At 42.2% G+C, this 11,045-nt stretch overlaps 1 protein-coding gene across 1 annotated transcript; it reads right to left on the bottom strand.

Annotated features, from left to right (window-relative positions):
* Window positions 1-2,658: 2,658 nt before the first annotated feature.
* Window positions 2,659-4,532, bottom strand: otx2b (orthodenticle homeobox 2b). The gene is made up of 3 exons (XM_060828423.1): window positions 4,436-4,532; window positions 3,917-4,068; window positions 2,659-3,282 (listed from the first exon to the last, which is right to left on the bottom strand). The coding sequence occupies exons 1-3, from the start codon at window positions 4,530-4,532 to the stop codon at window positions 2,659-2,661; spliced, it is 873 nt and encodes a 290-aa protein (XP_060684406.1).
* Window positions 4,533-11,045: the final 6,513 nt, after the last annotated feature.

The following is an 11,045-nucleotide window of genomic DNA, read 5'->3' as shown; positions in this document are numbered from 1 at the left end:
AAGTAAATAAAATCTCCGAAATAACGGAGTGGCTATTTATTTGTTATCGATATATGAAGAACGGTGTGTTCTACTTCTGGTGTCCATTCTCCATATTGGGTAATAATAAATTCCAGTTAATCTAGCAGGTATATGTTCTCCGAAAAATGACGGTTCAACGTAAGCAGGGAACAGGTCAGTTTTTGTGGGAAATAGTCTGTAGTTCGAACGGAGCAAATTACACAAAGTTCTTTGTAAATCTGAATAGATGAAAGATTCTGAGACAAGGACTCTTTAATTAACTAATATTGTCAGCAGGTCCGATTTGCTTTGAATGCTTTCCTTAGAGTGTGTGAGTAAAAAGGTCACGATTAACAATCCCCTTCATGTCCGAAGGGTGTTACTTAAACGCGTGATTTATATGTTGAAAGTCAATTGAATAAAGCGGCCATTGCGCAGTTTTCTGTGCTCAGAAATAAAAGCTTGCTCAGTGACTTGGGGGCTTAGTGTACGATGCATTTAAAGATGAGTGAGCCAAATAGTTTTTGGTATCCTAGTCCAAACAAAATAATTTAAAACTGTGAAAATGGCTGTACTGTGAGAGCTGAAATACACTAGTAGCTGTAACCCCCTTTGTATATATTTACCATCTCTCCACATATTTTGGAAATTAGTAACGTTTGCACCAATTCACGTCTTCTCGCAGCTAAAAGTGAGACTGAGACGTTGAGATTGTGCATTAAGTTATCTTTCAAAAAGAATAAAATCGGCATATATGGTGTCCTGTCGTGGTGGATGAGATATTCAGGCGCTCATAGGAACCACGCCAATGTTTGCAGTTGTGTTTGCAACAGATTCTGCATTTCCATCCAATTACATTGTTCGCATTCAGACACTTGATATGTGCTGTCACAATCATGTAATTCAAGAATAAATTTAAGTCTCTGCAAAACGTGTTAGGAAATATAGTACGCAGGTTCATACTAAATCCGCTTTAATCAGCCACCAAATTAGGAGAGTAACAGCATAATGGGTGGGACCAGGATGGATGAGCTGGGCAGCTAATATTAACCAGTTCAGCAGCAAAAGTGATATTTATTATAAAGAAATGATCGAAATTTCACAAGACCTTTTATCTATCATAAAATAAGCACTGTACATAACCGAATATTTATATGAATTAGTTGGACAATAAATATCTGAAATGGACAAAAGTTCACGTGTAAAAAGCACAATTTATGAATCAATTTATATCTTACCTACATTTACATTGAAAACACTTACAATACCTAATAAAAAGGAAAATAGGTGGTAGAGACTGGAATCCAGATCAAGCCCCGTCATTTTTACACTAAGAAGAAATACAAAAGTATCCTGTACATAAAAAAATCGATAAAATTTCAGAACTTTCAAGGAAAATAGACAAGTAAAGCGCCTAGCGTTTGTTTAGCTTCAGAAGTTGCAGGTTGGAGTATGTATATATTATATGATATATGTATACACACACTCTAAGTCAGGCATCGTTTGTGCATCAGTTGCTACAAGAATTTGTCTTCTTCTCATTTTAAAACTTATAAACATAACAGCTTATATCTGTGCCTCTAAAATGAAAAAAACAAAAGGAAAATAGACGTGGTACAGTGCAAATTTTCGCCGCTCTAACAGATTGGCTGCAAGCTATAAAAGCACATTCTCACCCTCATGTCTTATGATGGGAGTGGAGGGGTGGGGGCTGGGGTTTGGTGGGCAGAAGGGAGGGAATGGAATTCCTGAACTGACATTATTTGGTAAACTAATGGACCCTAATGGCAGACTCGAAGTCATGCAGTTTTGTACACACCCACTAAGTGCCATCGAGCCGCAGGATTTCCACTTTATTGAATATTGTTTCAGATTTAGCCGTGGAAGACAAATCAAAATTGTGCTAGAATGACTTTAAAGTAGTCGTCCGTATCTGTGGACTCCGGTATGGTTGATGTTTATGCATATATATTACTTTATTAACACCTGCAAACAAAAGAACCAACTTCTGAGCACCTGACCCTCAGTGGGGTCAATACAACCGGCCATCTTTTAAGCTATTGGGTTCATAAGGACAAATAGTTTGAGCGCCCGTGTGAAAGATGCAGCTAGAGTCACGAAGTTTCACAGTTCAGCTTATGTTTGAATGCGCTCATTTCAAACAAATGGTGGGTACCTATTCCAACAGAATTTAGCTCCATTTTAAACAACAGCAGAACCATGCCCACCCCCTCCCCCACCGCTCGAGTTCAACAGCGACAAAGGGTTCACACACTTGCATACAGTACAGCAGATCATACTTGCTTTGAGTCTAGCACAAATAAAAACACAGATGTACCACTGATATAAGACACACATTGATTGTCTCTCAGAACTACATATGGAACCCTTATAAACATTTTCTTTTTTAAATAAAGTAGTGCATCTGTGACACCAATCGCACAATTCACACAGCCCTGATGGTCCTTTTGTTTTGTTTTTAAAGGCCAACTTTAAAATGGCTACATTTGGAATGATTACAAATATCGTCCTGTCCATTCCAAAGGTTTAACCGGATGGTTGGCTACAAGAACTGGAATGACGGTAAGTCATGTGCTCTCCATTCCAAAGGTTTAACATTGGAATGATTTGTCCAATTTCAAAGAGAGTCCCAACACTTCACAAAACTTGGAACTTCCACGAAGATGTTTGATCTTTGTAATCCAAGCAGTCAGTATTAAAGTTGAGTTTCCATGAGGCTGTTTGGTCTTTATAATCCAAGCAATCGGTGGAATTAAAGCCTAATCCGCCGGCTGGGTAGCCCTGGGCAGAGAGGGAGGCCGGAGACTGATTGAGGTGGCCTGCAGTGACCGCATTAGTGCCCATGGGACTGAGCGCCGTCCCTGGGGCTGGGAGCTGGTGATGCATCGGGGACAGGTACGAACCGCAGTCCATTCCCCCGAAGTAGGACGTGGATCCGGCGTATCCCTGCGTGTAACCCGAGGCCTGGGTGTAGTTCATGGGGTAGGAGCGCTGCATGCAGGACGAAGACGTGGACAGACAATCGGGGGCAATCGGAGAAATGGACGCGGGGCTCCAAATCGATACCGGGGCGCTGCTGCTGGATATGACCGTCGCCGAGGTGCTGGAGGGCGGTGTGAATTGACCGCTCGCCCCGCTCTCCGAGCTCGGCTCCCGGGCTGGCGAGCTCTTCTTCTTGCTGGGCCGAACTTTATGCTGCCCTCCGTTCTGCTGCTGTTGCTGCTGCTGGCGGCACTTTGCTCGACGGTTTTTGAACCAAACCTTTAAAACAAAACCAGAGGAAAATCAGTTCAACTCTTACCAAAAAAAAAGCCAAAACCTGAAACCAGTGCAGTGCAGTGGCTGTACTCTGTTAGCAAGGCTGTGGCAAATCATCTTAATGTAATATTATGCTTTTTCTATTTCACGAAATTCGTATCTTAGCCAGCAGGGAATTAACCGGCCCCTTCACTTCGAGAACTGTTTTTGTGGTCAACATTATCTTGTACGTTAGTCATAAGGAAATAATATAAGGAACTTTTTTTATCTGGCCTCTCTTCAGTTTTCCTTTTGCAACAAGGACGTAGGAAAGTGTGTTCTGTTCGTCCAAAACTTTACACGGAAGTAACATGTTTGACTTGACAGGTCTTAAATCCACTGTTTTGATTGGAAATAATCTCAGAGTTTACGGCTTTTCGCTCTCAATCCCATTCACAGAAGCTCAGAGCCGGGCACCTGGGTTCGCTGTGGGTCATGAACTAATTTCCCGGCGGAGTCTCCCACCCTCTTCCCTCAATATCCCCCCATCCCATTTTTCAGTTCTCTCTCTCACTCTCTGGGGCGAGCGGGATTCGCGCGTCCAAACGCTGGGAAGCTCCGGTGCAGTTGTTGGTGTGGTGCAGTGTACCCTGCTCACCTGCACCCTGGACTCGGGGAGGTTGATCTTGAGAGCTACCTCCTCCCTCATGAAGATGTCCGGGTAGCGGGTCTTGGCGAACAGCGCCTCCAGGACATCCAGCTGCGCCCGGGTAAAAGTGGTTCTCTCTCGCCGCTGCTTCCGCGGAGTAGCTTCAAACAGAAAAAAAAACAAGCCGATCGGTCAACGTGTCGGGAATTTGGTTGTGAACGCGAGAGAGAGAGAGAAAAAGCTTTCAGTCCGAGGTGAAAACACCCCGCATTTGGAGTCGAAACCTAAACCCAGGAGTCACTTCAGGCAGGACCAGTCAACTGGGCGCGCTCCCAGGGCAGAAACGTTTCTCTCTCTCTCTCTCACATACACACAAGCAAAGCCTTTGAAACAAGGCTTTGAAAGTGGAATGAGGTCATTCTATTTCCCTGAATTCCACTGGTAATTCCCGTTTAAAAGCAATAACCAGATGAAATAACCGGCACGTTTCGTTCCCTGGTAAAGTGACAAGTTTCAGCAAGTACTTACAGGGGTAGCCGACCGAGGGATGAAGCAGATCCATGCCCGAAGTGGTCAGGCTCAGGCCGTTCACTGTGTATGGAGGTTGCTTGAGATAAGACATCATGCTAAAATTGGTTTGAAGAGCAAGTCTGCGAGAAACGAGAGGAAAATCCGGAGTCCGTGTCCTTTGGCTGAGTTTGTAGAAAGGCCTCGGCTTAAACCTACTCGGAGGAAGAGAAAAGGTTGATGAGAGGAGGGATCTAGAGGAGATGTTGTATCTCCGATCACTGGAAAGTATCTGATTCCTCAATAGATCTCAGCCTGTCTCTTTAAAGCATCCGGGGACCCCCAACTGTCTTTTGGACCCAGGGATGGAGACCAGATAAATATGTCCCAAAAAACGTGCTACACCCATTCATAAAGTACGCCTTCCACATAACAAAACCCCAATGCTTGAAATGCACACAGCGCATTGTTAGCAATGCAATTTGCATAGATCCCATTCGTTAGCACCAATCTGTTATCACGCTAATTGGCTCAAACAAAACTTGATTATGGACCATTTGCAGAGACAATGAGTTGCTGGCCCGGGAGGGAGAAAATCGACAAACTACCGATAACAAAGAGTTTATGCACAGGGAAAAAACAAAGACGCAATGTTTAAAAAAAAGAGGTTCCTGTGTAGGATTTGCAACCGGACGCTAGCGAAGTTCTCTGTTTTATTTGACGTGTTTTACACAGGAAAACCGAGCTGAGAATACACCTGTTTGAATTGGAAGGCCACATTTAGCGAGGCGCAGCACAACGCCTCAGCTCGCCAAGGCAATGAAGTGTCGAGGTTTCGCGGGACAGAATATCCACCTCAGTGGAGACAAAGCCAACAAGTCGCAATTCTCAATGGGGGAGGGGGGGGGGGGAGTAGAGAAACATCGCCGGGAAATCAAAACTATTTGTGCTCAATTGTATTGCACCCGAATGTTAAAAAAAATCCAACATGATTGAAAGAAGAGTTTAGTGCCCAGTTTACACACACTGGGGTCAGATTCCTCAGTTGATTGGACAACTTTGGTCTAACACGGTTTACCCGCGGAAGTCACATATTGTCACCTGATCAATTCTCCAAGAAATACTCCAAAAATCTCCTGCATCGCAACAACAATGAAAATATTTTACTTGTCTTTAGAATAAAAGTGGCGGCACCTGATTTGCGCCTGGCATCTTACTTTGAGGAGACGATGTTTAGGGAGAGCGAGCACACCTTCAAAATGGCGGAGGTGAGGGTTGCAATGACCAAACTTCTCATTACAAAACAAAAACTAGGCAGTCCACTCATTCAGACGCTGACCTATTAAACATAGCAGACAGCACTCTGCATAGCGTCTACTGGGTCCAGCCCGTGTTAAAAGGGGCTCCTTCCAGTATGTTTTAAAAAAAACCCAAAGCTACAGAATAAGCAACATGACCCTTGGAGCAGTCTCAGACTTCAGCCCGACTAACCCAATGCTGCATCGTTCATTCATCCGATTGCTACTATTCACCGATAGAGAAGTAAAACACAATCTATGCCAGTTTCAAGTACAGGCCCTTACCTAAAACAAAATGAATTGCAAGTTGCAGCCTTCCACTCCAGACCCTACTGGCCGTACCTGCAAGGCTGAAGCCACAGGGAAATTGCGTCTCTTGCTGACTGCTAGAGAAGTGGAACCAGTTATATAGAGAGCGGGTCGAGTCTGTCGGCTTCCCAGCACAATCTGTCACTTTTTGAAAGAATCCTATCTACCAGTTGCTCGGCATTCGGTCGATCGTAATTACCCCGCCGAGCATGCAGCCGAGAATTAATTATAATAAATGTTTTCTTGATAAATTAACGAGATAATCCGGGTGGCACACGTTCCTTAATTACAGGACGCTGCAAAAACTGGGATGGCGAAGAACGCTTTCTCCCTCATCCCTGCTGCATTTGTTCTGATTAATTTTCTGCTTGATGGAAATGAAACAAAGCTATAGAGTCGAACTGTGTTTATTAAAAAAAAACATCATTAACCTCATATAGGGCCCGGCCCTACAACCTTGAGACTCGTGGGATTTCGAACAGCTAGCATTTACTTTCATATTTGATACAGTATTGGGAACGTGTTCAGGCCGCTGCTCTATTGCCACAATTTGAAATGAAGCGTGGTTTAAACGGTGATGGTAAGTTATTTATTTTCAAACTGCATTTAACCATTCCTCTGGTCATCTCCTAAACTGTACGAAATGCAAAATGATGAATAGTTTTAAATTTAATGTTTACTGTAATTAGAGTTGTTCAAAATTTTTCGTTTGAATACGCGCTGTCGTTACGTGTCCGTAAGTTTCCAAACTTGTTCAGGGCTTACAGCTCCACGTTCAATGTACATGCAAGATAAGCTGGTGAGATGTGAGTGACTTTGCTAAATGCAGCACCCACTCAAATAGAATGGATGGTGGATTTTGCTGTTTACAGGTTTAGATACTCTTGATGACTTAGACTCTACATTTACAGCGACAAGCTCTCCCGCTGGATAAATCTTAACGGAAACGTTTGCAAGATTCTTGCAATGAGGTTATGCAATGAGACATTTAAAATCTTAATTTATATTTGCTTGAGGGATAAAAAAGGATCTGACTAATCCAACCGCTTGGACAATAAATAGTATTTCGAAATTAGTCAAAAGGTTAAAGCAATTATCTCACATGAGTCTAAGTATCAGAAGAAACTAAACGTCAATTAGAAAAATACTGACCTTAATTTCAAACATTTAAATGTGATATTCGTACGTACGTGGAGCTGCAGACTAACACTGACCGGTTGTTTAGTTAACATTTCAACTTTAGCAAATAAAGCTGGTTTTTAGGTTTCAAAGACTTCTTTATAAATCTAGAAAATATCATTATATTAATTTTAAAATACGTATTCATTTATGTATAAACTTCAGCTTTTTTGATCGAAATACGTTGTTGTAGGTTCCAGTTTTTATCTTTTAAAAAAAAGACAAGATCCCTTAAACTTTTACTGTATGGACCAAGTGCTTCCGGAGCTGAGTCGAACGCTGGAATTGTTAAAGCTATTTTGTAAAAATGACAGAACGCAGTTTTTTGTTTTGGTGGAAAGTTTGTTGGAAACTCAAACCTTAGGTTTCTTTTTTTTAAAGCTATCCGAAATTTAAATAGATTTTGAACAAATCGCTTTGCATTGAAAAAAAATCAAGTAGTTTTATATTCACGTCTAGAATTCGAGCGGAAAGCAGCGTAGGTTTTGTTCAGCGAAGTTTCTTCTCGGTTAGGTTATTGATCCGACCCTCTGCCAGGAAAGCTGTTCGTCAATAATTGGGAAGCGATCGATCTCATTCCAGTTTATTTGAACTGATAAACGGCTGACAATAAACATCTGCAGCCTCAAATGAGGATGTGATTGCAGGGGCAGATCAACGATATCAGGAAAAGAAATCGAGAGAAATCCACGCCTCCCCAATTATCCGTGTTTGAACATTCAGGGGGATGAGGGGAATTTACTGGGATCCAGTAGCAAACCCAACACGCGCGAAAGAAAACTGTTTCCGCTCAATTCGCACACGACTGAGCAAGTTAACGATTATAAGCCACATTTATTGGAGAAACTAGCAAACGAGCATATACTACGAAAACACAGGGCGAGACTTTTACTTATTTCTCTGCCATTTCATCCCCATCCAATCTCCCAGAACTCAGAGTGCATGTTCTTCAAAATACAAAACAAGCACCAAGATTTCAGACTGGTCAGAACTGCCTTTAAACCAAAAAGCACAGTGGTCAACAAGCCGAATATACGAAAAGTCTTCTACTGCACGAATGACCACATCAAGCGGGGTTCACCCCAGGGTAGATGTTTTCACACATTTGATATTCTATAGGAGGTCTTGCGCAGAGTTTGAAATCAAACACCTCCTCCGGTACCAACATATTAACTAAGATTTTCGACCACAGAGGAAGGTTAAGTTGTGTTTTGTTTTGAAAAGAAACTCACCTGTTTTACAGTGCTTAGGTCGAAGGAAAACCCCAAACAAGTCAGGCTTCCCCGATACTGGCGGCCTTTGTCCCTGAAAGCAAATACACAAGCAATAGGTTAGAAGTCTCCAGATTATCGATTGGCAAAATCTTTTCGTGTACAATTGTTCCAATATCAGCGAGCCAAGTCAGACTCTGGCTATTTTAAGAAGAAGATGGGTGAACCTATTTAAAGCAGGTCTCTGATGTATGGAAGTGGAAAATGATCGAGATTGCTGAGTTGTGCTGGTCTCTCTCTCTCTCTCCCCTTTCTCTGAGACTTGCTGAGAAAGCGCCTCTCTGGTAACTTTTTGACGCAAACTCCGCAGCCAATAGCAAAGGGAGAATGATTGACACATCTCAGCAGAACCAGAGTGAGAGAAACGCTGCTCCGAAGGAGAGAGAGAGGAAGAGAGAGAGAGAGAGAGAGAGAACCAAAAACAGGGAGAAGTAAACCCAAAGCAGAAAATGAAGGAAAAGAAAAACAAGTAATGGCAGTTAAAATTTAGTAGCACTGAACAGGAGAGAGAGCGAGAGAAAAAGTGAGAGAATGAAACACTTTGAAAGCATTCACATTCACCAGCCAGAATAACATGGAGACAGGCAGAGATAAACTAGGATTAAAACAAACATAATTAAAACAAGACGTATTAAATGACAATTCAGGACTGAGTTAAAAAGACAGATGGACAAGCAAGAATCATTTAGAAGGATATAGAAAAGGTATAAAATCACACCTATCGAGGGGTGGGAAGCAGGGAGAGAGGGGGAATAATTATGAAGGTATTAAACAGAGGGAGCAATCAGGTTAGTGATTTTGGATTGAACCAACAGGAGAACCGAGTATGGGTAAGAGTAACCCGGAGTTACACTAGCAAGAATGCCACAGCGAGAAGGCATTAAGTAGAATAATTTAGGATAACTGACGCAGGGAATAAAAACAAACCCGGCTGCAACTGTCATAGGGCCAGAGAACAGCCAGTGATGAACCAGAGTGTGAAGAATTCATAATTATACAGGGAACTATGCAACTGAAGGTAAGACAACATCATTTAATATCAATAGAAAAGGCAGACCAGCTTCAAGGACAAGTATTAAAACAAACGAAAATATAATCATAATTTAAACAACAGTGCAGTGAGTTAGGGGTTGGTAGTTGGTGATAGATAGATAGATAGACAGACAGAAAGCTCGAATAACCCCACTCCAATTAAATGAGTTTTATCAGTGCGATTAACCTGTGGCCTAGGATCCAGTTTCCGTGCTTTGAAGTAGAAACAATCTTTCTAGAAATACGAATAGCAGGCCTAGCACACGTGGAGAATAAAGACTTCAAAATCAGACCAAGAATGAATTAGCGAGACTAAAAAGGGAAATCACCACACTCTAGGTCGATTCACTTGGCCAGGATAACCCGTTTGAATTTCGCAGCGTTGTTTCCGCACATCTAGATGTGCGTGCGGCATTTCATTGCACCTCACTTGCAGCGTCGATAATGGAAAAATAACTACACCAAAGTCACCCAAATATTGCCTGAGAGAAAACAAAATTTTCTTAAACGCGCGCTTAAAGCTCGCAGATAGACTGAAGGCAGAATAATCCGATTTTTTTCGAAGACTGGAGACAATTGGTAATTTCAAATTTCTTTGGTTGCGGAAAGAGTGCAACTGGAGCAAGAACCGAGATCAGTCAGAAGGGAGAATGTGAATTCTAAGAGGAAAATGATAGAAATCTGGTGAAAATGTTGATCAACATTCAGGTGCGCCCAATCCAAATATTTTCATGTACAACGGTGTTACCACTGTGTGGTCAGTACCGTTTCTAAATGTTCCGGTTAAGAGCACGGCCCATCATGTATAGCAATAATCCGGCTTCAAGTAGTTTACAACACGGCTCAAAAGGAATCATATTAACAGATATCATCAGTTTTCTTAACCCAATATACGTAATTGTTTGAGATGCCGCTGGCTATCAACAACAGCACCCACAGTTACACGACTCCTAGTGTCAACAGATGTCTTAAAATGGGCTATTCTCTGGCAAACAATTAAGGAGAGAATGGCAAGAACAATTCAAAGAAATACCGAATGGATTGAAATGGACTAATTGCAAAGTTAAGAGTAATGGATTTCTAGGAAATAGAGAATGGCAAAGGCCATTCATTCAAGCAACCACCAATTGATCTCAGTGAAGCTCCCCACCTCTCCACCCCCAACCCCCGCCACCGCCCCCCCCCCCCCCCCCCCCCACCCCGCGTTTGGCTTTGCAGACTTTCTGCTGTAATGTTTCAATGCGAATTAAATTGTTGTGAAATTCAGAGGAAACTGGAAGAGCAGCATTGACTATTTTTTTCAATAAACTATAAAAGCACAACAGCGCCACACTGGTCAAAACACTTAGGTGGCCGAATCAAGCGCTAAAAAAATTACAAAACTTCACAGATTCAAAATTGGAAACTTTGCAGAAGCCATGCTTCAAGGCTTCAACCATGCTGTTGAACTGCAAGCAAAGTAAATGTTTAGTTTTAATGTCCGTGCCTCCTTCCTTAACGAAGACACAGCCAGACCCCAACACAAATCACATACAGCCAGAT

The sequence above is a fragment of the Hemiscyllium ocellatum genome, chromosome 8, assembly GCF_020745735.1.
Source record: "Hemiscyllium ocellatum isolate sHemOce1 chromosome 8, sHemOce1.pat.X.cur, whole genome shotgun sequence".
In the NCBI taxonomy this organism is placed as follows: domain Eukaryota; kingdom Metazoa; phylum Chordata; class Chondrichthyes; order Orectolobiformes; family Hemiscylliidae; genus Hemiscyllium; species Hemiscyllium ocellatum.
The sequence above is the reverse complement of the archived record's forward strand: the minus strand, read 5'-3'. Positions and strand labels throughout refer to the sequence as shown.

Coding starts and splice junctions, on each gene's coding strand:
- otx2b (XM_060828423.1), bottom strand. CDS start 4,532: ATGATGTCTTATCTCAAGCAACCTCCATACACAGTGAACGGCCTGAGC. Junction 4,069..4,435: donor TCCCTCGGTCGGCTACCCCT/GTAAGTACTTGC, acceptor TTCTGTTTGAAG/CTACTCCGCGGAAGCAGCGG. Junction 3,283..3,916: donor TCCCCGAGTCCAGGGTGCAG/GTGAGCAGGGTA, acceptor TTTGTTTTAAAG/GTTTGGTTCAAAAACCGTCG.